General features: G+C 49.2%; 1 protein-coding gene across 1 annotated transcript; it reads right to left on the bottom strand.

Annotated features, from left to right (window-relative positions):
- Positions 1-1515: 1515 nt before the first annotated feature.
- Positions 1516-24743, bottom strand: ST6GAL2 (ST6 beta-galactoside alpha-2,6-sialyltransferase 2). Its single transcript, XM_032653214.1, has 5 exons — positions 23835-24743; positions 15885-15982; positions 14408-14509; positions 11876-12050; positions 1516-1779 (listed from the first exon to the last, which is right to left on the bottom strand). The coding sequence occupies exons 1-5, from the start codon at positions 24700-24702 to the stop codon at positions 1526-1528; spliced, it is 1497 nt and encodes a 498-aa protein (XP_032509105.1). The 5' UTR covers positions 24703-24743; the 3' UTR covers positions 1516-1525.

The raw sequence follows: 24743 nt of genomic DNA on the forward strand, positions 1-24743 counted from the left end.
ATGCTTGGGACCCAACCCGATTTCTGCTGAGTCCGCCAACCAAACACAGCGTCTGGTTTCTGTCAGCCACTGTTGCTCAGGAAAAAAACCGATCCTGGAACAAAAAACCCTGCGCAGTAAACTCTCCTGACGTTCACACAACTGCGAAAGACAACAGATTTAATTAAGCTGCTCTTGTCATGGCCGAGAAGTCTTAACCGTACCACTGAGATAGGTTTTAGTTGTAGATTGAAATCGCATGTTTAACTAAAAGGTATTCCAAAGTGTTTCTGTTTCACTACATTTACAGCCAAAAAAAAAATTTTTTTTTTTGATGTATCAGTGACAAAAGTTGAGATCACAACAAAAGCAACTGATCCAGCTAACACACTGGGACGACACTCTTCCCTCTCCCTGCCTCTCCCTCTGAAGCGTGTATTAATACTTATTTTCCTATTTGTTAAAGAGCGATGCTTTCACACAACTGTATTTAATTACATGGCTTTGTTATGTTGCTGACATAAAACAGGTGAAAACAAGGGTGGGATTCCTAAACATCTGTCTGTAGGAAGAATTAGTGAAAAATCGGTGTATCACCGTCAGGATCCCAATAGCTGATATTAACCTGCAAGAAAAAAGCATGAGAGAGACAGGTGTGCATCCCCAGAAGCACAGGGTGAAGCTAGAGGCTGGAAGCCACCCCCCACATCCCCCGGGGGTGTCCTAACCGTCAGCGCCTGTGGTTAGAAGGCTATGGGGAGGGCTGGCAGGTGAGGTGGCCAGAAAAGCGGCGGCCCGGGGGCCGTCCTGCCCTGGGCTACCTGCAGCCCCCGATTTTGCATTTACCTGCCAGGGATGTTCCTGTCCGCCTGGGGGCGTTCCTAGTCAAGTAAGGAAATACTGCAGGAAAACAAAGTGCTTCCCCTGTGCTGCTCTTCCGGGTTGGCTTTTTCTTGGACTGCTCAGGAGGAAGGCTTTATGGTTTTAGAAGTGTGTCTGATACACAAAGAGCAAAGCCTTCGGTGGCAGCTGGGAGCAGAGATGGGGATGCCGAGGGCTAGAAACCCCTCAAAGGATATACCGCGGATTCTGCTGTTAGTGCATGCCTGGGCGCTAATCCAGACGTTCGTCATCAGCTCTAGGCTCTTTCATGACAAGTGCACGTGCAAGTGGCACAGCTGATGGGACATGTACTGTCCCTCAGCATGGGTGCTTCCAGGTACAAACTGTGTCATCTGTCAGGTGTATCCCTGACACCTGCTGCTGAAACCAGCCCTAGTAAAGAGAAGACTAACATTTTGGAGCTATTTACCCATTTGTTATACATTTGCTTTTTTCCTAGCTATTCTTTACAAAAGTTTTTTGCAACTTTCTTGAGTTTATTTCTTTGAGTTCCATTTCTATATTCAAAGCAGTCGTAAATGCTCAATGGCTTAGAAAGGGAAGGACCCCCATGGCCACCACGAAGTCACAGCTGGCGACCGAAGGCCGCGCCCCCTCCAGGGCACCTTCCAGCATCTCCAGGACTCGGAGCCCGGCCAGCCCCTCAGGCTCCCGGCGGGCAGCGCACGGCCCGCAGCCCGGGCAGCACGACCTTGCCCTTGCGGTGCAGGTCGCCCTGGGCGCCCGTGTTGAGCCGCTGCATCAGCAGCTTCTCGTAGAGCAGCGGGTGGTAGGCGCCCAGCGTGCAGGCCGCGTCGTAGTAGGGCTCGTGGTAGTGGCACAGGTCCGTCTGCCTCACGGACGGGATGTACTCGTACACGTGCACCTCGCTGCACAGGCTCATCATAAGCAGGATGCCTGCAGGAGAGACCGGAGCCGTGAGCAACGCGGGATCCGGATTCCGCGCCGTGTCTTCCCTGTCTGTCTATGCGTCGCTCTGTCCTTCTGACCGTGACACTGGAATTGTCTGTTTACAGTCTGTCTTTCCCACCAGACAGCAGAGGATCTGAGGGTTAGGGCTGGGCCTCATCCGTCTTTCTGTCACTAGTGGCGAGCACAGTGATCTGGTGGAGAGTTGGGGGCCCGTGCTTGTTGAATGACTGTATGACCTGCTTTCTTGCTTTTTTAAAGGTAACGAGGTGGGGGACGTCTTTGAAGGGGCGGGGGCGGAGGGGCACGGCTGGGGCAGGAGATTCCTGCTCTGTGCCCCCTTCCTTGTCAGCTTCACTCTGTGCCTCTAACTTCCAGTGAGGGGCGTGCGTACGGTTTGGGGGCTGGGGGCGTGTTAAGATGTGATGCTATGGAACATTCACTCATCCACTTGACCGCTGGGGGCCCAGGAATGTGAGAAGAAAAGACAAAGTGACCAAACTTAAGGAAAGGCCAGTCAGCGCCAGATCTGCATCCCCAAGTCAGAATACCATGTACCACCTTCGACATGCAGGTCCAGCTAATGTGCGGCAGGACTGTGATATAACAAAGAAACACGTTATAAAGAAACAGATGCTAAAATAGTTGCTTCAGCGGAAAGAGATGGAGATACAGAGTTCAAAATTAATATTAAAATTATTTTTTTTACTGGAACTGTCAATATTAAAGTTGCTTTCTTTTCTTTTTTTTTTAATGTTCAAGATAGCTATAAAACCATATGACCATTGAGCAGATCTCGTTCTGGATCTATACTAAAGAGCTTTCTTTTCCTAGCTCCACCATCATCTTTGTTAACATTCTTTAAACTTAAAAAACATATGGACTTCCCCGGAGATCCAGTGGTTAAGACTCCACGCCTCCAATGAAAGGGGTGTGGGTTCGATCCCTGGGTGGGGAACTAAGATCCCACATGCCACGTGGTGCAGCCAAAGGAAAAAAAAAAACACCCCAAGAGGAAAAGAAAAGAAGAAAAGAATGCTTAGCCCTTTTATGAAAGGATATCCCTTGTTATGAAAAACACATGAAGTCACACAGTTAGCTCCTGTTACAGACAAGGTCTCTCTGCAGAGGACGACTGTATTTCTAATTAATCAACTGTGCGTGCAGCATGAAAATCCCCACAACTGGAGAAAGTACGGCACGAGGGGCCCAGGGGAGCAGTGGGAAGGGCCTGGTTTTGCCTGGGGACCCAGAAAGGTCCCCAGGGAGGTGAAGCCTGAAGCCGCAGGTACCATGTTGGGCGGGGCGGGGTGGGGGGAAGAAGAGGATGGGAAGCAGAAAGGACGACAGAGGGGACCCTAGGGTCCTGCTGAGAAGACGTTAGGATGCGCCTTGCGCGGGCCACGAAGCTGCTGTGGCTGAGAGTAAACCACGCTCCTAACGAGAGACAGATTCTTCAGGTCAAGGTCTAGGAAGTGACGCTGTTCCCAACAGCTGCGTCGAAACTTCAAGTCCCTGCTCAGTCCCCCTCTTCCTCCCAGCTCTGCGGGCTCCCTTCCCCCCTGCCGCGTCCGTGGGCCCCGCCCACCGTGAAGGTGATCCAGGTGAAGCCAAGAGAGAACCGAGGACCAGCGCCTGCTTCAAGTCACCGAGGGGGTGGGCACCAGCCCAGCCTGGCACAGGCGATAAGATCTCTGCCTCTTTTGTGTTTTTAAATTCTTTTTCAAATTCTTTTCCCACTTAGGTTATTACAGGATACTGAGTAGAGTTCCCTGTGCTCTACAGTCAGTCCTTACTGGTTATCTCTTTTAAACATAGCAGTGTGTACCCGTCAATCCCAAACTCCCGAACTATCCTGCCCCCTCCCCCCCCCCCCCGCCCCCGGTATCCCTGCTCTGTGTACGTTTCTCTTCATCATCACAAAATCACCCATGAGGAATTGACACAGTGGGTGAGAAAGCCTCGTGCCCGGAGAATTACATTCGTTTATTCCTGTGACTTTAAACCTTTGATGAGCAAGGCCGCCTCTGCCGTGTGTGTCTCTGGGTGAGAGTCACAGGCCTGTGTCTGTGGAGCTGAGGACGCTTCCGTGTTTGCCCATCAGGGCTCGCGCTGGCCGCCCGCCCTCCCTTCCCTTGGCGTGGTGTGTGGCCAGCTGTGCCCAAGGAACCACATCAAAGCATCCCAGAGTCCTTCATGAAGGATTCATCCCTGAACATCCTCCCTCCGTATGTTTATTACAACGGTTTTCCTGCAGCACAGTGAAGAGGCTTCAAGGGTATCTTTTTTTTTTCTTTTTTTAATAAATTTATTTATTTATTTATTTTTGGCTGCGTTGGGTCTTCATTGCTGTGCACAGGCTTTCTCTAGTTGCGAAGAGCGGGGGCTACCCTTCGTTGCAGTGCACAGGCTCTAGGTGCGCCGGCTTCAGTAGTTGTGGCACGTGGGCTCAGTAGCTGTGGTTCGCGGGCTTAGTTGCTCCGCGGCGTGTGGGATCTTCCCGGATCAGGGCTCGAACCCGTGTCCCCTGCATTGGCAGGCGGATTCTTAACCGCTGCGCCACCAGGGAAGCCTCCTTCAAGGGTGTCTCTTGCACAAAAGCTTCTGAGAAGTGAGCGTGGAACTGTGTCTGCAAACCACAGTCCCATTACTGTCAGCCCAGAACACAGCCTCATCCACGGGGGCTGCGACCTGCGTGCACTAGCCGTCGCCTTTGCAACTCTGGTCTCCAAGTGGGAGAAGCCACTGTCATTCCTGAGAGACGCTGTTGTCCTCCCTCGAAAGCAGTTCTCAGCCTTCAGCCTGAAAGGACGACCTGGCGGCTTGTTAAAATGCAGATTCCCGGGCTTGTCCCCGTCCCTAGAGACCTGGGTTCCCTGGTGTATGTTGGGGTCCAGGAAATGGATTTTTGTTTTTGGGCCATGCCACGTGGCATGTGGGATCTTAGTTCCCCCGACCAGACCAGGGATCGAACCCATGCCCCCTGCATTGCAAGGGCGGAGTCTTAACCACTGGACCACCAGGGAACTCCCAAGGAAACGGCATTTTTTTTTGTGGTACGCAGGCCTCTCACTGCTGTGGCCTCTCCCGTTGCGGGGCACAGGCTCTGGACGCGCAGGCTCAGCGGCCATGGCTCACGGGCCCAGCCGCTCCGCGGCACGTCGGATCTTCCCGGACCGGGGCACGAACTGTGTCACCAGGGAAGCCCCGGAAACGGAATTTTTAACAAGCATTCCTAAACAACACAACCTGTGGTGAAGGGCCATTAAAAAAATTCCTATCCATCACAGACCAATACTTCTGTAAAATACACGAACAATGAACTACTAGAAAGATGATCACATATTAGGTTGCCATGCTATGTCAAATTGCTATAAAACCTTCCAAATACTTTCAGTTTCTACACTGATCTAGTCGTAGACTAATAACAAACGTTCCTGGACCAGTGCTGGTCTGCTTACCATGCTTGGAGGACCGGGATGGTGTCACACACGTATTCTTTGAAAAACTCTGCTGTAAGGATCCCGGAAGTGTCTCCTTAGTAGCTAACCATTCTGCATGTTAGACAACTAACCTGGAGTTGAACCGCTACTCCCACCCAAGTAAGAAGAAGTCTGAGTAATTTCTCTAGGTGTCCTTGCCAACTACTTGGCCTCAAAGGTCTACTAAGTGCTCGAATCTGGTTACTGTTTTCTGGAAAGTTTTCCAGAGACGACGTTTCCTCTTACTGCTAGTGAACTACTATCAATACATTTTAAATCACGTATTTATTAAATAGACAACATAGATTTCGTCATATGACTGGGCAAAAAGTTATGGTTTCACTAAGTAAATAGGTATATTTTTGCATTTTCATATACACTTTATATTTTAAAGTGACTTCTAGAGCTTCAGAAATACTGACATTTGCTAGGTAGTTCACGGCCGTCCAAACTGAAGGCCGACAGAGGTTCAGAAGTGTCTTATTTTGAGTCATCTGTGTGCATCCTCCTGGCTTTTGCATCTCATTTTGTGCTTCCATATGAACTTGTGGGCTCCTATAACCATTAGCCTTGGTCCAGGGCATCCTAAAATTGAAGTTAGAGCCGAATCTGCTCTAAGTGATCAAGTGACAGCCAGCTGTAGTACTGATACCAGAATCGGTATGGCAGCACCTTCAAAGGGAGGGGAAATCAGTTTATAACTCATTGGTACAGGTGAAAGGTGGACAAGGTTTATGGACGCAAAGGTGGAGGATATTTTCTCTTATTTACATTTTTTTAGACGGCGTGGTCATTGCATTTGGCATACGCATACTCTGCTTATTAATTTATTAAGGCCGACGTCACACATAAACTTGAGTTTAGATTCAGACTCTGCCATATAATAAATACTGAAAATCATAATTAAATGTGGTTATATCTGCACATCACTTTTCCTAGGAGTTAAGAGTACTTAGTCACACACAAAACCCTGAAGATGAAACTTCTTCATGTATTGCAAAGGGGACCTAGGCGGACCTCAATGTCAGGAGGGGTGTAACAGTCCTGGCACAGCTTGGGGCATGTGTGTGGGGAGGAGAGACCGCGGGACCTATAGGGTTGGAACCAGACCGGGGGAGACCAGAGCTGTCAAGCACGGTTAGAAGCCTCTTCAGTTAAACTCACACGTGTATTCAACTGGGCACAGTGCTGAAAACTGGGAATTTGGAGAAAGTTTCTTTAAGAAAAAAAATAAGTAAATCCAACTAAAGAATGAAACTTTAAATTTCACAATAGGTGGCAAGCTCGTAGCCTACAGTTCTTAGGACAACTTGAAGAAAGCGTCTTTACTGTGCTGAGAACAATGTCTGACGTGCTGTGATGCTGGGCCCTGTCCTCCACAAGTGACGTCAACACCAACACGGGGTCCTCAGATGCTCTCTGAGGTACACTGACAAGGTACCGTGCTGGGAGGCCCCAGCTCGCTTCTGGGTTTGATGATTCGCTAGGAGGACCCACCAGACGCAGCACATAGCCAATGATTTATTACAGGCCTGCTGTGCCTAGCACACACCAGCATTCCAGACTCTGGAAGGAAGCAGGTGCTGGGCGTGGACCCGCTACCGCATAAGCGTCTGGGCACAGTGACCCACCCTGGCACTCAAGGGGGCCTCCCCAAACCCAGGCTCCCAGATGCCAGCCAAGGGCCAACCCTGCAAGCAGGGCTCCCAGCCATCAGCTGTCAGGCCTGCCATGGTGGTTCTTTGCACAGATGCCGTATGTACCTGGAAATTCACAGTATCATGTTAGCTCCTAATCATTTCCCCATGCCAAGCCGACACGGGGAATTCACAGCTGGTTATGCTAAAAATGTTTTTCTTGTGTGTGTTTTTCATTTCCTTTCTTAGGACTGCTCAGGATTACCCAAAAAGCGAAACAAATACAAACCATCTAAGGCTGTGCTATTCAGTAAAGAATTTTTTTAAACCGTCACTTAAGGAACTTTTATGTTACATAATTTTGTTTATGGACTACCAGAAAGTAACTGCTTTCATCACTAATAAGATTTTACTGCTTTCAATGTGGAGCCAGACTTTTTGATGGGCGGATCAATACTCAGACACTTTTTAATATATTTTTCGAAGCCAATCAAAATGGGTGTGCAGCCAGTTGTTAAAAATCTTTGAACGTAATTCATAACTCAATTAATGTTAAGTTTTTACAAACGAGGAGGGATTCATTTGAAGGAAAAAAAGTGCAAATTTTCCTGGGCAATTATGACCCGAGAGGCATTCATTTGCCAAATTATGGGTTTTAAAATGTTGTGTAATTCAATATAATTATCAAACCAATTAAAAAGCATTTCCACTGGTCTTAATAAAATGTCACATGATATGACTCAGCGTAACAAGCAGTATGTACACTCATTTATTTGTCCAAAACCTGGATAAAAAGCAAACTTCCACCCATGTTCAGATGATCACAGATCCTGAATGAATGAGGTTCCCCTATAAAACTCTACTTTGCATATACATAGATGCCTTTGATACGTGTCAGAGTCCAGCAGAGTTTAATCATTGAGCCTTTACCTTAATTGTGCTCAAACGAAAATTGTCTTACTTTGCACCTGGCAAAATATTTAAAGTAATAGCACCCCAAATCGTTCACAGTAATAGGATTTTTTCCCTTGATGAACGGATCCTTTTAACGTGGAGCAAAATAAGCTATGGATATAAACAGAACCTAATGCAAGTGACGGGAAAAATACTGGCTTTCATCCATTCCAGGTAACACTTGAACGTAATCACATGTGAGGTAAACCAGAAATTTCTGAGAATGTCCATAAAACTCTGCAAAATATGCTTCTGAACGAGGGCTGAGGGTGAAAGTTTAAGTGTATTGAATATGCTGATCTAATGGCAATCTAGCAGGTATTCTGTGGTTTCCCCATAAATTCATCATAAGATGGAAAATCAAGAGAACTATATTTAAGGTTATTGAAGGAGCACAAATGACATTTGAAGTGATACTTCCAGCAAATAGCTGTAATTAAAAGATGGTTTGGAAATTTGCATTTCATGAAATAAAATAAGCATCTACTATATTAAGTAAAATCATATAATGCATAAATAATACTTGAAAGCCAAGTTTTTAGCTCATTTGTATTGTATTATTTGATCAGGATTCACTATTTAATGTGAATAGTGAATTTAAATGTAAAAACTGTAAATGTAATAAACTGTCCCTGATCAACATAGTGTGATCTATTTTATACACTCATAAATATGGATGTTAAGTGGCTTATTAGTTTGGGTTAATGTGTTACTATTTTGTGTTAACATCTGAGTTTGGATGATATATTGGAAAATTAGAACCCGAAACTCAAAATAAAACGGAAAGGAAGGGAGTTATGACTGGCTTTTAAGCATATCATTCTCGTGCAGGTATTAACTAGGCTGAAATTATGGCGTTTGCATCCGTGAATTCTAGAAACATCACTTACGATATAATCAGTAGAGGCAGGACGAGGCGTTGGTGGTTTGTACAATAAAGGCCTTGTCACCTGTAGGCTAGAGGAGTCCCTTCTCTATGCTGCTGGTCCGGCCGGTGCACCAGGCCCGTCTGCCTGACGATGCTCAGCCCCGAGCCCCGGGGGGTGAAGCTGGGCCTCCTGCTTGGCTGGAGGCCCCACCACCTCAGGTGGCAAAACCATCCGGCCAGGCTGCAGGACCCCAGACGAGATTACGGACCTTCTAGGACAACATCCGTCTGTATGAGAGCTACACCGCAACAATGGGATTCCAAGGAAACGATTCCCTGTCCTCAGCCAGGCCACGGTGCGGTCGAAACCCACCTCCTAGTACCAAAGAACGAGAGAAAACCTCCAGTATCCAACTGGGGATGAAAGAGAAATGTCCCTCAGGTGTGAACAAGCAGCTCCCGGCGGGCTGAGGGGAAGGGTCCTAACAAAGTGAAGGAGTTGCTCCAGAGAAACCGGTCCCCGGAGCATCTAAATCGCCTGGATCCGCGCTACTTCCTTCTAATTTAAAAAATACATGTGCAGTGCCAGAGGGGTAAGAATCCCTTCACTGCTGCTCCGGAGAAGCGGATGGCTCACGGCATACGTCTCTGATGAACTTACTATTGTAAGGCTGTCCTTCTGTGACCCAGAAGGACAAATACGGCCTCTGGTCAGAATTCAAAGAAACAGCGGTAAGTCGGCGCTTCCCAACAGTGATCGACACGCCACACCCTTTGGTCAGCACTCATACTCCTGGGAATTTATCTTCCGGAAATCTGATTGATAATAGCAAACATCTTCTATCACGTGTGTCCCCACCCACAGGGCACAGTGTCCAGTGGGACCCTGATACCTTCTCCATGAGCTCCCTTTCATCCTTTTGTGGTCAGCAGGATGTAGCGGTGCTGTCCTTTACAACCTTCCCTGTGGTGGAGACGGTCTCTGTCTACACTGCCTAGGACTGAGCCACCGGGAGCACGTAGCTTTGAGAGTTTGAAATGGGGCTCGTGCACCGAGGAAGAGAAGTTTTCCTTTGATTTAATCCTAATTAACTTAAATCTGAGCAGCCACCTGTGGCTAGTAGCCGCTATACTGGACAGGACGGTGCTAGAAAATAATAACGATTGCGAATGGCCTGATAGAAAGGTGTTGTTATGACTCCCTTTTCTCCCAGGAGCACAGGGACTTTCACACAAGTAAGTGACCCGCCCGTGGCTGGAAACCCAGTGACAGCAGAGAAGGACTGTCGCTCAGCCCAGCCACCACCCCTGCAGTGACATCCGACCGCAGTCCCCTTCATCCCGGAAAAGATGCCACCCAGGCAAGCAGCAGCCCCTGAAAACTCCAAACAAACGTTCAGCAAATAGCTGTGAAAGGAAGCTGTCCACAGGTGGCAGGATTTCTTTCAACACATGAGGAGATAGTGTTCTCCAGCTACGACTATGTCAGTGGAAACTTGCAAACTGCGCGTCGACAGTAAGGGTACCTGACAGCCCTCACTGGTCTCCCAAGCTCTTGCTGTAATCAAATATCGGCCACAGGAATTCACGGGGAGGCACGGATGGGAAAAAGGCTTGATCAGGTGGCCGTGTCCTGTTATGCTGTCTCAGCCTCATTCCACCCCGTTACACACTCTTCCCTGAGTCCGCAGGAGTCCGTGAAACCGCACAAAAGATACAGCACTTGGGCTTCCCTGGTGGCGCAGTGGTTGAGAGTCCGCCTGCCGATGCAGGGGACACGGGTCCGAGCCCCGATCTGGAAAGATCCCACATGCCGCGGAGCGGCTGGGCCCGTGAGCCATGGCCGCACTTAGGATTTCGCAAAGTGACTTGGAAACAAAGCATCCTGATGGCACGACATAAAATGGGTGGGAGGAGCTATGCTTGAGGAAGACAGCACGCAGCGTCGTTAATCTGTCTTGAATTCTGCGTAAAATATTTCACATTATTATAGTACCTCGAACCCGCTTCAAAACCCGCAAGCCTCGCTTCGGATACTCCGGCGCCTTGCACCCCTCACCACCCCGTGTCACCTCCACAAACGCTCCTTTAGTCATGGGGACTGACCGCGCACCCGAGTTAAGGTGCAGGGTGTAAATTCGTCGAAGTTAGGGTGGAGAACATTAGCAGTGGTTTATGGACAAAGTTACTATCCTCGGTTCCACTGTAGCTTTCTTATGGCCAAGGGGATCTAAGACCTCCCTTAATATTACCCTATTCAGGTAAAACCAAGGAAATGTTGGGGCAAGAGGCTGAAACACAGGAAAAGAAGTGGGTTAAGACCACAAACTTGTGGATCGGAGCCTGGCTACAGAAAAATACACAAGAACCAACTGTGATGCCCTCGTTACAGGAAGTCCATCCTCAGACTGCAGCTGGCGGGTCTGCTGGAGACAGTGGGACATGGCTCTAGAATCCGGCTACTCAAAGCCCAGACCTACCAGGAAACTTGCAACGTCTCGGGTGTGGTCCTCTGGCCACAAACTCCCATCCTTCATCCGGGCCCACATCACCAATGTGCACGCGAGCGGGTGGTAGGTCCCAGGTGGCCCTGGGGTCTCCGGCCCTTGAGTCTCTCGGTGACCCACAGAGAGTCCCCAGGCCTCCAGCCCTGAGAAACCGCAGCTTCGATTTCCTGTCGTTGGAACACTTGATAGGAGCCCTGAGCTCCCGTCAAGGGTCCAATTCCCTCGAGGCCACCGCCTGCAGGCACACGGTCACCAGTCCAGCTGAGCCGGCCTCCCAGCTGTCCCCGCCAAGGGGCCAGGCAGGGGAGTGAGGCCACCCCATGACACAGCTGAATACCTGCAAGTGACCCCACGAGGCCTGTGGAACAAAGGGGTCACCCAGCCGGGCCCATCCTGACCCACCCGTCACGAGGGAAGGTAAAGCAGTCCTCGTTTCACCCTTGGAAATGTTGGGCTGTGGGGCGTGTTACATGCCCACTGGGAACTGGGACAGTGTCTTTGCGCTGTTTTCAGTTCATCTATTTTCCCTGTAAAGCCACCTTCTAGGTGCTCTTATCATCTAACGTGAGTGTGTACTTGTTAAACCCTAAGCCTCACCCCGCTGCCCAGCCATCCCACCTTCCGGCATCCACCTACCAAGGAAGCCCGAGGACGGCGGGTTCGGCTGGATCTTCTCCTTCGTGTTCTCCTGGATGATGTCCCAAAGCTGCCAGATAAACTTGGGGTGGAGAATGTAAAACGGTTGGTTTGGGTTTCTTTGACGGTGCTGAACATACGGAGTGAACAGGTTGTAATCCGGCTTCTTGTACCACTAAGACGAAAAAATAACACAGTCAGAGGACCACGCCATGGGAAGCCGGGCGGCGCCCGCGTTGCAGGGTATTTAGACGCTGAGGGGCCGGGCTGGGAGGGGATGCGGAACCCCTCTTCTGCAGGCATTTCCACACTGGATGAGGGGGTGAGTACAGAGCTGAGGTCTAGCCTGGGGGACTGGTGCCTTATTCTTTAGTAAAATGAGGGAGAAGGGCTAGGGCGGGGTCACTGGACTTTTCTGGAAAGGGCCAGATAGTAAACACATCAGGGTTTTAGGGCCATAGAGTCTCTGCTGCTACTCCTGGGCTCTGCTGCGTATTTACTTGGAAAGCAGCCACCGAGGGTACAAGATGAATGGGCGAGGCTGTGTTCCAATAAAACTTTATTTACAAAAACAGGGGCATACACCCCCCCAAAAAAGAAGAAAACAAAAAGAAAAAGAAGAAAAAAAAGAAACAAAAACAAAGAAACATGGCCGGATGGCCCATGGCCGTAGTTTCAATCACTGTATTTCAGAAATATGTTTTCCCAATCTAATCTCTAGCGCAGAAAGATGTCAGTAATTGCCTGGGTCTCGGGTCGGGTCTGGGAGACAGATGGGTGGGCACAGGGGACTCTGCAGCAGCGGAAAGATTCTGTTCCTTAATTGTGGTGCTGGATACAGGACTGTATACACTTGCTACTACCCATCAAAATGTGCACTTAGGTCGGTTACACAAAAATTACTGTAAGGAAAAAATAAACAATAAGGTTGATTTAAAAAAACAAGGCTTCAGAAGTGTCTCAGGTGCCACCGAGAAATGGGATTTGGAGGTGTGTGGGGAGAGGCTCAGCTCATAGGGTTCTGACAGTCCTTTCAAACAGACACCTCGGGCAAAGATGGGCTCGGATGAAGATCCCAAGGCGTAGTCCCTGGTTGAGTGGGGTCTGAGGCTTTAAAAATTTTGACAAGGACGGGCCAGATCATCTTTAGTGAACTGTGCCCCCAAACCCTGGGGCAGGGAGAGGGAAAGCAGGGGCCGACAGCCACAGCCTCTCATGGGTCCACCAACAGCAAGAAAGCTGTCAGAACTTAAAACCACAGAACCCCAGGCTGGAAGGAAGCTGACAAGTGCAAACACCCACTTGATGCCGGTTCTCAGTAGACGGTGTGTAGGAGAATCAACCAGAGAGCATTCTTGGAAACACACGTGGGGGCCTTCCCTGGTGGTGCGGTGGTGAAGACTCCGTGCTCCCAATGCAGAGGCCCCGGGTTCGATCCCTGGTCGGGGAACTAGAGCCCACATGCATGCCGCAACTAAGAGTTCGCATCCCACAACTAAGGAGCCCACCTGCCACAACAAAGACCCAGTGCAACCAAATGAATAAATATTTAAAAAAAACAAAAAATCCCACACGTGGAGGCTGGATACACCCGGATTCCTGGGAAATGGTCTCTGACGGATACTCTGAACAGTGGTGCTGCAGATGACGCCGATGTGAACCCCTGGTTGAGAACAGTTATAATCACGCCAGGTATGTGTCCAGCCTCTGTCTTAGGAGGCATGGTGACAGAATGCTCCTTCCAGAGGGACCACCGACTGTGGGAAGCTCTCCTGGATAGTTACCCCCTGGTGGGGTGAGCTCTGTTCCCACATTTGTCTTAGGAAGCTGGCATCCTCTCGGGTCACGGCAGAATGAGTCCACAGACACTGGCACAGCTGACAGCCTCGCTCACGGGGCTAAACTGTAACCGATCTTCCCAGCCCCCTTTCAGAACAAGTGCGCTGGCTCTCCATCCCAGGTTTCACCAAAAGTAGAGAGGCTGTGAATGTATCGATAACTTGCTTATATTTTGATGGCTAGTAATAACCTTGTTTACACTGTATCGTATAAGATTAAAAAGATTTGGAGGCAGAAGCCGAGAGTGGCACACTCAGGAAAAGCCTGTGACACGTTCCATTTCAATAATAAGGATTCACAAAGGTTAGCCTTTCTTGCCAAGAACTTCCCATGTATTTCAAAAGGTCTTGTAACTACTTGAAAGGTGATGTAACCATCTCACAATGGAAAAATTCGGAGTTTAAGCAGCCCAAGCTCTGGTGTCGCTAGGACTTTCTGAACATCTAGACATTGTCCATTTGTTTTTGTTTTTTAAATCCTCCAGAAAAAACACTTTAGCATCAGAGGGACTTCGCTCAGCAAGGGTGCTACTGCAACCGGGACTCAAACCGTGTGAACATATGTGAATTTAACTCGCACCCACGATTGGTTTCATTCTGCCCGTCAAAGTTTAATCCCTGACTTACTCCCATTACGTATCGGTCAAAGGCGCTGTCTGACCCTCAAGGGTGGGGGCACCAAGGAAATACTCACCAGGTGAAGGTTTGCAGAATACGGAGCTGGGTCCCAGGCCACCAAGATGACATCTTTATACAACGAACTGTCAGTGAAGTGATGCCTGGGGTTGGTCAGAATCTGCAAATACGTAGCAGAATCATTTCAAAACAAGGCTCTGGGCCTTCACAATTACATTTTAAAAAGAGGCAAAAATTTTAAAAAGGAGTTTTGGAGCAAGAAAAAACAAATGTTCCTCAGACTTTCTGGGGGAGGGAGAGAGGCAGGCTTTACACGCTAAGGCACTCAGGAAATATTTAGACAAAGGAGGGCTTTCTTTTTTAAGAAAAGAACCAGGGATTTCCCTGGCGGTCCAGTGGTTAGGATTCTGGGCCTTCACTGCCGAGGGCCTGGGTTCAATCCCTGGTCGGGGAACTAAGATCTCGCAAGCCATGCGGCGCCATCAAAAAAAAAAGCAGCCCTGGAGTTATCTAGAGGCACCAGCTCCTCATGCAACTCCTGGCCGAGTAAGCCCCCGCCAACAACAGCTGCAGGCCTAGAAGGCCCACCGAGCGCCAAACTCAGGACAAACTGGGCCCAGAGGCCAGGAGACGTGAATCCACCCGGTATGACTGTCCCCGCTCTGGGGCCCTCTCTGGTCCTGAGTGAGTCCTTCAGTCTCACCTGCCAATCAGCTTTTGTCAACTATAGTCTGGGGGAAAAAGGATGCATTTGACTTGCTTCATTTTTAAGATGGAATTTTCCCACAGGTTTTAAGATGCCCTCTTCTGCTTCACATTTTAATATCTCTGAAGTTAGGGAGTATCTCACAAGGGACCTGTAATTTGCTGGGGCTTATCTCCTCCTCTCTTAAAAGCTGTCATCAGACAGATGAGGAATCTTCAATCAGTGGCGTCTCTGAATTCAGGAAACCGGGGCCTGTTTCTTACCTCTGTAGGCTGTGAGCCCAGAGCCAGACGAAGAAAGCTGATCTTTGGTTCTGCAACAAACTCACCATAAATCGCTCATCACCCCGTTTTTTTTATACCGTTTGAAACTCTAGAAATTGTTGTGGTCTGTTCTGAGGCTAATTTTGCTATGAATTTTGGAAAACGTTGAGAACATACAAAAAAGAGATATTTTCCTTTTAAAATGTTCAATAACAAAGTAAAGTTTCTGAGCTGTTCTTCTGACCCTTGAATTCTGTTCCTTTGCTTTTCTCCCCTCCATCCCCATGATTTACTCCGTTTACCTTTCTTTTCCTCAGTTCACGAAATGCAATATGCTACATATATATATTTGTACCTCTACTCTGATTTTTCCTTTTGATCTTATTTACTCTTTTTTCCTACTCGCAGCACACACGAATTCCCATTTCTCTGCACTTTTCCTCACTAATTCTTTATAATTACAAGACTTTTAGAAATAAGCAAGGTCGTGGTCATGGATAACTGGGTGATTTCCCTTCATTCACCCAGTTAAGCTATTTACCTATAAAACAGTCCACCCATCTTACCTGGGAGTTAATGATGCGGACGGTGGTTTTATTTCCAACATCCTTCTCGTAGCCACGTGTAGGAGCAGAGTTAAATCTCAAAACTGCATCGTGGGAATCTGAGGGCACATAAATGACAAACTTACTTCTTTTTTTCCCTCTGCATGAAAATCAGCATAATTTAGGAAAATATCTTAAAGCAAACCTTTCAATACCTGAAGCTAACTAGACCCCAATAAAATTCAGATACCCACACACGCACTGTTTGTAATCCTATTTACTTAGGATGAGATCCTGGCTGGGGGCAAATAAACATAAAAACACATCAATCCATTACAAGTGGCCCTCTATCCTCTAAGTTATAGTTAGATACTTGGTATGTGTTCACGGTCTTTAAAGACATGCTTTACACAGGAAATTTCGAGACATATGTGTGTATCTAGACTGCTTTGTGGAGTCTAGTGTGTTTCCCAGAAAAAGGGCTGAAAGCAGAGTTAATCAGCGATGGGGAATTTCTATGCGATTTCTTCAGCTTCAAAAACCCCATGCACGTTCCTAATTTAACTTGGAGCAAACAACAAAGCCCATCTGTGAGAGAGTGAGAAGTGAGATCACGTATCTCTGATTCATCAAACACCCAAAGCAGCGGTTCTCACTTTTTGGTCTCCGGATGCCTTTACACTCTTGAAAATTACTGACAACCCAGAGACCTTTTGTTTATCTGGATTACAGATTTCAGAATATATCACATTAGTGAGTAAAATAGAAAACTTGTAAATGTTTATTAATTTATCTGTAAAATACATTTTTATGAGAAATAACTACATTTCGAAAAATAGTGAGAAGGGCACTGTTTACATGTCTGCAAATCTCTTTAACGCCTGGCTTTTTAGAAGGCAGTTGGTTCCATATACCTGTTTCTCTATTCAATCTGCTGCAGTATATTGCTTTAGTTGAAGTATATGAAGACTCAAGACATATCGTTGATATGGGGAGGGGGAAGGGTGAGCTTTGACAGGGCGAGAGAGAGGCATGGACATACACACACTGACAAACGTAGTAAGGTAGATAGCTAGTGGGAAGCAGCCGCATGGCACAGGGATATCAGCTCGGTGCTTTGTGACAGCCTGGAGGGGTGGGATAGGGAGGGTGGGAGGGAGGGAGACGCAAGAGGGAAGACATATGGGAACATATGTATATGTATAACCGATTCACTTTGTTATAAAGCAGAAACTAACACAGCATCGTAAAGCAATTATACCCCAATAAAGATGTTTAAAAAAAAAAAAAAGATATATGGTTGAAAATGGTGGGAGTATTTCAAGAGTCTTTCCAGATGACTAGGAATGTTCTCCTCTGACACTTCATCGTAACTCCACAAGAGCTAGTTTCTGAAAGGTTAGTGGCAGTGTGGAATGTGAAGCAGTATCAAGTTTTGTGCTGTTTCATTAAAATCCATTAGTTAATCTTGCTCTTAAAATGGATGATTCATCAAAAAAACAAACAAACAAAAACGACCCAGTCAAAATATGGGCAGAAGATCTAAACAGACATTTCTCTAAAGAAGACATACAGATGGCCAACAGGCACATGAAAAGATGCTCAACAGTCGCTAATGGAGAAATGCAAATCAAAACTACAATGAGGTACCATTCATACTGGCCAGAATGGCCATTATGCAAACGTCTACAAATAGGAACTTCCCTGGTGGTCCAGTGGTTAAGACTCTGTGCTTCCACTGCAGGGCGTGCGGGTTCGATCCCTGGTCAGGGAGCTAAGATCCCGCGTGCTGCACGGTGCGGCACGGCCAAAAGTTAAAAAAAGAAAAGTTTACAAGTAATAAATGCTGAGAGGGTGTGGAGAAAAGGGAACCCTCCTACACTGTTTGGTGGGAATGTTAAGTCGGTGCAGCCACTGTGGAGAACAGTATGCAGGTTCCTTAAAAAACTAAAACTAGAGTTGCCGTATAATCCAGCAATCCCACTCCTGGCCATTTATTTGGAAAAGGCAGAACTCTAATTCAAAAAGACACACGCACCCCGATGTTCACAGCAGCGCTATTCACAACAGCCAAGACGTGGAAGTAACCTAACTGTCCATCGACAGATGAATGGATAAAGAAGATGTGGCACATATATACAGTGGAATACCACTCAGCCATAAAAAGAGTGAAATGATGCCATTTGCTGCAACATGGATGGACCTAGAGATTATCACACTCAGTAAGTCAGAGAAAGACAAATATGTGATATCACTTCTATGTGGAATCTTTAAAAATGATACAAATTAACTTACAAAACAGAAATACACCCACAGACAGAAAACAAATTTATGGTTACCAAAGGGGGAACGGGTGGGGGAGGGATAAATTAGGAGTTGGGGATGAACATATACACACTACTATATATAAAATAGGTAACCAACAAGGACCTACTGCGTAGCACAGGGAACTATATTCAATATCTTGTAATAACCTATAATGGAAAAGAATCTGAAAAAGAATATATATATATATGTATGTATAACTGAATCACTTTGCTGTACAGCAGAAACGAACACAACACTGTAAATCAGCTATTGCGTTGGCCAAAAAATTCCGTGAGATGGTATGGAAAAACCCGAACGAACTTTTTGGCCAACCCAATATATTTCAATTAAAAACATAAAGGATGATTCATCCACGTGTATTTTGTAACACGGTGCAGCGGTCATTTGGAAGCTATCAGTTCAATAAGTAATGCAGATCTTTCAAATATTGAAGCATTTCATTATAAAGTATCAAATATCATTAATGTCACCACGGATCTCATCACTTTTTAAGTTTGGGAAGCCTCCAAGCTCAGGGTTGAAAGCTTTAATTTTATCACTGGCAACAAACACTGTCAGTTATTTTCCTAAAAGTCAAGGCTTACTTACTTCCTTTTCTGAGAAAATACCTGCCAAATGTCCAAGTCTAAGTTAAGTACGTCCATCAGTCATCTGTTTCAAGTATAGTTGTGTTTTGTGACAAAAGCGGCTAGTGCCACTCACAGCTCAATCACATCGGTGCCCTTCCGTCGGGGGTTGGTTGGCAGAAATGCTTTCGTGTTATTTCCCATTTGGTCTTAAAAACACATGTACTTCAAAGACTGAACTCTAATCAAACTAACCATTTTTACTGCTTCATTAAGGACATCCATACGTGGAGCTGGCATGCTTTGCTTTCACTGCTAAGCTTGGCAGGAAAACATCCCGTGAGGACTAGTACAGTGGGTACCACTGCCTCGATCTGTGCTAAGAAGCAGTTTTATCCACTATTGCTCCTGCATCATCCGTTCCGATGTCAACAGTTAAAAAGACCTCCGAGTACTGTGATGAAAATTGTCGTCACCTTCTGAGCCCCTGAAAGGATCATGGGGGCTCCAAGTGCAAGGCCAGACACTATGTGACCTGCTCACCTGGGGCAACTCTCCCATAGGCAGGGAGTGAGGGGGGGCCCAGACAGTGGGGTGGCTTCCAGGCACTCAGAGGTAACCAGGATGGCACCAGGGCAGGAAGCAGGATGCTGGCACTCCTGGACCAGTGCTCCCACCGAACCACGCCACCCTTAGATACAGCCTTCGTCTAGAGGTAAGGTGAACAAACTGAGGTTGCCAAGTAGTGGGTGCATTTCTAATTGATTACGTAGAAATTCCTAATGAATCGTATCACCCCGGACAATGTCCCAGCTTTTAAAAGCTGGTGTTCTACACTGAGGTGTGTTTTAAGCCTTAGAACAACTTGACAAAGGACAGGGCGCAGAAAGGTAATCTAGGTTCACTCCTTTGGAAGTCATATGAGGCTGAAGAGTTAAAAGGTCAGTTTCATGGAGGACACAGAGAGGCAGGTAGGGACGGGGCTGCCCTGGATGAGACTGAACTTCCCCCAGCTGGCCGGGAGAAGGATGGACCAGGATGGGAGGGGGCGTGTGGGGACGATGAGCTGAGAGAGCCCGTCACATGGACACATTCGTAAATGCGCACCTGGGTGTGCTTCTCCCAGATAACCACCTGCAACACTAAGCTGTCCGTTCACATTTAGAGAGGGAGGAATGATCAGACAGCCAGCACAGGGGAAGAAAGCAAAGCGTCATTTTTGGAGACGGCATCTCCAGGCTAGAGCCATTTCACGTTGACCTTGAGAGCAGAGCCAGGCTAAGAGCATCATTGAGGAAAGATGAAAACCCTGCAAGGAGCAGCCAGCCAAAAGGCATAGCAGCACGAACTCCCTGCCCAGCCCTGGGCACTGCATCCCCACCGCTCCCTTCCCTTCCCTTCCCGAGCTCAGGAATCTGCAAGGGCAGCCAGCGCCTTGCCTTTGGGGAACGGGGAATGGCCTGCCCAAGAGATGATTCTCCTCTCCCCCAAACCCACCGCCCTGGTCTGTCTCACCTCACTGGGGCTCCTGCAAAGTGCTTACTCCAATCTAGGCTCTGGAGCAATCTTTCCAAAATGAAACACTGACCCATCACTCCTCTGCTTCAAAGATTTCAGTACCTCTGCACCGCGAGGCCAAGGGGCCAGAGCTGGAGTTTCGGGGACCCAGACTGGAGTTCAAATCCGGCTCTACCCTCTGTGTCTCTGGGTACCTTGGTTTCCTTACCCATAGAACAGGAATAATCGTGTCTGTCACTTGGCATCACAAGGCTTGTTCACAGATAAAAGCACTGAGGATGAGAACTTCCCTGCAGTAAACACCCTCTAAGTGCTATCTATTATCATTATGAGAAGTCTAATTTCTGGGGAATGACATCCAAGAGGATGAAGTGGCTGACCTCCTGCCCACCCGTCCAACTTACCTGTCTGCTCTCTACCCCCAGCCCAGAGTGGTCCCCAGCCCTTATCACCCCCACACTGTGCTGTTTCTCATCCAACTGCTCTGCTGGCCTTTGGCCTGGATTCCCCTCCTCAGACGTCTGCCCTCGCGGTCATGTCTTCCCTGTCTGTCTGTGCATCTTTCTGTCCTTCTAACCGTGATATTGGAATTGTCTGTTTACAGTCTGTCTTTCCCACTAGCAAGCAGAGGATCTGAGGGTTAGGGATGGGCCTCATCCATCTTTCTGTCACTAGTGGCGAGCACAGTATCTGGTGGAGAGTTGGGGACCCGTGCTTGTTGAATGACTATATGACCTGCTTTCTTGCTTTTTTAAGGTAACAGGATGCCAAATCCCAAGCTCGCTACGGGAAGATGCCCCCTCCCTACACAGCCTCCTCCCTACCCTCCCATTTCCCACACACTTCCCAGAATCCTAGTTTCAAGTAACAGATCCTGACCTCCCATTCAAGGTGACAGCTGTAAGTTCAGAGTACTTTTCTCATCTGCAGTGTGTTTCCACGGGATTGCTGCTACTGATCTCACTACCAAATTATTATTATTTACAGGAATGGCTGAAAAAAGATCATCTCACCACTCTAGAAAAGAACGTTCCATGTTTCCAAAACAGTTCAGTCTGCTTTTCAATAACATATGCAAAGTGGAGGTGTTTAAACAATTACAAGGTATGACTCAGTCTAACAGAACTGGGAAACAGGACGGCACTGCCCAGGCAGCAGCCAGCAGAGCCACTTGCAACCCTGGCGCCTCCCTGGTTCCCTGGGGGGGGGGGGGGGGGGGGAGGGGCGCAGGGGCTGAGCCCTCAGGCAGGGAGGGTAGGGGGGCCAGACAGGGGGCCACCCGCAGGAACTTTTCTAGCTCTGCCCTCAGTTTTTCATAAAACCACGACCTCGTGCAAGACTTCTAATCTTCACTTAGCCGATTCACAAGTAGATGCTTAGGGACGAAGACAGATTTAGCTAAACAGTACAGCATGCCCGCTTCCAAGTTTCCTGAAGGACTCTGCTGTGTGAATTTGTTCTCACTAGGAGAGGTGTTAACTACTGTGTGTTGATAAGCCTCTGTATGTTCAGGAGAGTCGGAAGGAGAAATGTCAGCACATGGCAGGCACAAGGGCTGATGCTGAGAGATGCCAGCTTATAAAAAAGCGAGACTTCTTGTCTTTACGAGCTGAACTGGGTTACGTTACATACTCTTAAAAAGGTAGCGATGGCTATAAAATTGGACTCAAAGGAACTGAGGCAAAACAATAGAGAATTTAAAACATTTCTGAGTGTGTTTGTTCGTCAGTTACCTTTCTACGATTCTAATCATGAACCTTTGTATAAGTGCAGACGCTATCAATTAAATGCCGATACTAGAAACTAACAGAGATATAACTGACGTGTCATGTTCCCCAGAAATGGGGAACTCCCAGTCTCTTTCACTCTCTTCCAAATTCTGAATGGAGGAGAGTTTACAAGACTCCGGTCAGGGATATTTACACCAGAATAAAGAGCAAGGGAATTCTCCCAGGCAGGTGAGCGCAAGGCAAATGTGCAGCTATGATGCAGTGGGGCTTCAAACAAAGCAAAAAAAAAAAATCCAAAAGCAAGTCACCACCTGCTTTAAAGCTGCTTAAATTCCTTCTGCCATGATTAATCATGGTCTTCGAAAACCAGGGAGAAGTGTGGCTTTACTTGGCCCTGGGGGCCTCTGAACCAATGCTCCTTCCTAATTGGTAGCAGCCGCTCGACTCGGCTTGGCTGCAAGCTTATGTGACACACAGCGTGAATACGAGTCTACTTAATGTCAGCTCGGGGACACTGACACCCCAGGCTGCAAGTCCAGACCTGGGCCTTGTTTTTTCAACTTCTTAAAAATTTCACATTCAGCCTCATTCCCAGGAGCCAGTGGGAGGAGGTCTGGGCTGTGCAAGCTGATGATAAGGGTGTCGCCCTATCTCAAGATGGCTCTGGAGTATCAGCTACTCCTCGAGGACACGGAACAATGAGTGGGCCCCAGAAACAACGATTCCTTTCTATCAAGTGGGCAGTGCCCCCTGAAGGTCACGTCCAGGTCAGCTACGAGCTAACACCATCCACCTGTGAGGATGTATGAGGGCGTTGTTTTACATTTGGACTCAAGGCAGATGCAGTGTCTGATCCGCACTTGTTTTCTTGGTACCTAGTACGGTAGCCAGCACAGGGTAGAGGCTACGTGCGTGTTTGCTAAATGAGCCTGAGGGCTCACGGGGGCAGCACCAGCGTGGGCTGGGCACTGAGGGGACTCAGGGGCATTAGACTAGACTGCAGGTTCCTGGGGAAGCAGGGCTTCTGCCTCCGGATGCAGGGGCCTTCCCGAGCTGCCAGCCCCGCAGATGTGGGGCTTCAGGCAGCAACATCAACTCATCTGCATCTCCAGCCAGCCTACCTTGCTGCCCTGCAGACTTCAGATCCGCCAGCCGCTAGGATGGCGGGGGCAAGGCCTTAAAATAAATCTTTCTCTCTACATGTATCCCACCGGTCTGTTTCCCTGGAGAGGCCAGACTAACAGGGGTGTTCTCCAGGGCTCAGGAATGGATTTGAAGACGGTACAGAAGGGAAGATGGAAGCCCAGGCTGCAGCTGGGGCCCAGAGGCTGGGTGTGTGCCAACCTTGGAGGTGACGGTGCCCACCGGATCAATGCTCTCACCAGCTGTCGGGCTCTCCGCAGAGCCCAGGGACAGGGATTTAGTCCTTGAACGAGTGACAGTTATCATCCTGCAAACTCCTGTTTGGAGCTGCCCCCTAAGGCTCGTCGCCCGGTGGGGTTTCCCCTGCTGTCCTTCCTGCTCCTGCCACATTAAGCGGTCATCAGGGGTGGAGGCTCGGCTGGGAGCTGTCAGTGCACAACGTGGGCTCTGCAGGAGGTGGGTCCTGAGACCGGGCCGGTGAGAGGGCCGCGGGCTTCCCTTTCCCGGGCCCCCAGCTCCTCGGAGGACGCCTGTCTCTGCTCTGAGTCTCCGCAAAAGGAGACCTCTGCTGGGATTCCACCCGCCGGGGGTCATTCAGTCCCAGGGAAGGAAGAAGACCTAAGACTTTCCGGAAACACAGTGCAGGAGCGGCCACCCTGGGGGCGGGGGGGGCCGCGGGGACCCACCTATCTCTTCGCCCAGGGACGAGTTGAGGATGGCACCGGCCGACGTGACCACGGCGCAGGTCCGGAGCCCGTGCGGGAGCAGCCGGCCGAGCGGCACGGCGGGGACCAGCGCGCGCCAGCCGAGCGCCGAGAAGGGCGGCTCGCTGCCGTCCAGGGTGCGCACCCGCACGCGGCCCCGCAGGGCGCACAGCAGCTCCGCGCGGCTCCGCCCGGCCGCCCGGCGCCCCCGGAAGTTCACGCCGTGCTTGTTGGCGCGCAGGTAGGCGCCCATGGCCTTCTGCAGGCGCGGGTGCAGCATCCGCGCCGACGCATCGCCCTTCCAGAGCCGGCGCAGGAGCGCCCGGGACGTGGACGAGTACAGTCGCTGCCCGTCCTCGCCCACCCCGGGCGCCGCGCTCCGGCTCTGCCTCCGGGCCCCTCGCTTCGCCCACCGCCCCCGGGCGCGGCGCGCAGACAGAGCCCCCTCCGGGCCCCCCGACGTGCCCGGAGCGGCGTCCTCTGGCGGCAAAGCGCTCTGCGATGTTCTCCCCGTCTGGGGCGAAAGGAAGTCATCTTCATTTTCAAAGCCGTCTGGGGCCCACGCCCGCAGGTCGCCCGGCCCCACACGCAGGGGGCCATACGGGTGTCTGCGGGGCAGCCCCCTGCGAGCGTCCGCGCCCTCGGGCAGGCCCTCCGAGGCGCCCATGATGGCCCGCTGCCTTCCCTGCGCGGGCAGCAGCCTCCTGGTCTCCAGGAAGGAGAAGGAGCTGGGCGCGGGCTGGGCAGGGTTGTTGTCGGTGAAGTACAGGAAGATCGCCAGAAAGAGGAGACCCCAAGCGAATATCCCGCAGAGCATTCCTTGTCTCCATTGCTTCAAGTGTGGTTTCATGGCAGGTCTGCGGGGTCAGCACCTGGCGTCCCGAGGCGGCG

The sequence above is a fragment of the Phocoena sinus genome, chromosome 13 (genome assembly GCF_008692025.1).
Source record: "Phocoena sinus isolate mPhoSin1 chromosome 13, mPhoSin1.pri, whole genome shotgun sequence".
Lineage (NCBI taxonomy): Eukaryota > Metazoa > Chordata > Mammalia > Artiodactyla > Phocoenidae > Phocoena > Phocoena sinus.

Coding starts and splice junctions, on each gene's coding strand:
- ST6GAL2 (XM_032653214.1), bottom strand. CDS start 24,702: ATGAAACCACACTTGAAGCAATGGAGACAAGGAATGCTCTGCGGGATA. Junction 15,983..23,834: donor GTCCCTGGGCGAAGAGATAG/GTGGGTCCCCGC, acceptor ATGTGCCCTCAG/ATTCCCACGATGCAGTTTTG. Junction 1,780..11,875: donor GCCGTCCTCGGGCTTCCTTG/GTAGGTGGATGC, acceptor TCTCTCCTGCAG/GCATCCTGCTTATGATGAGC.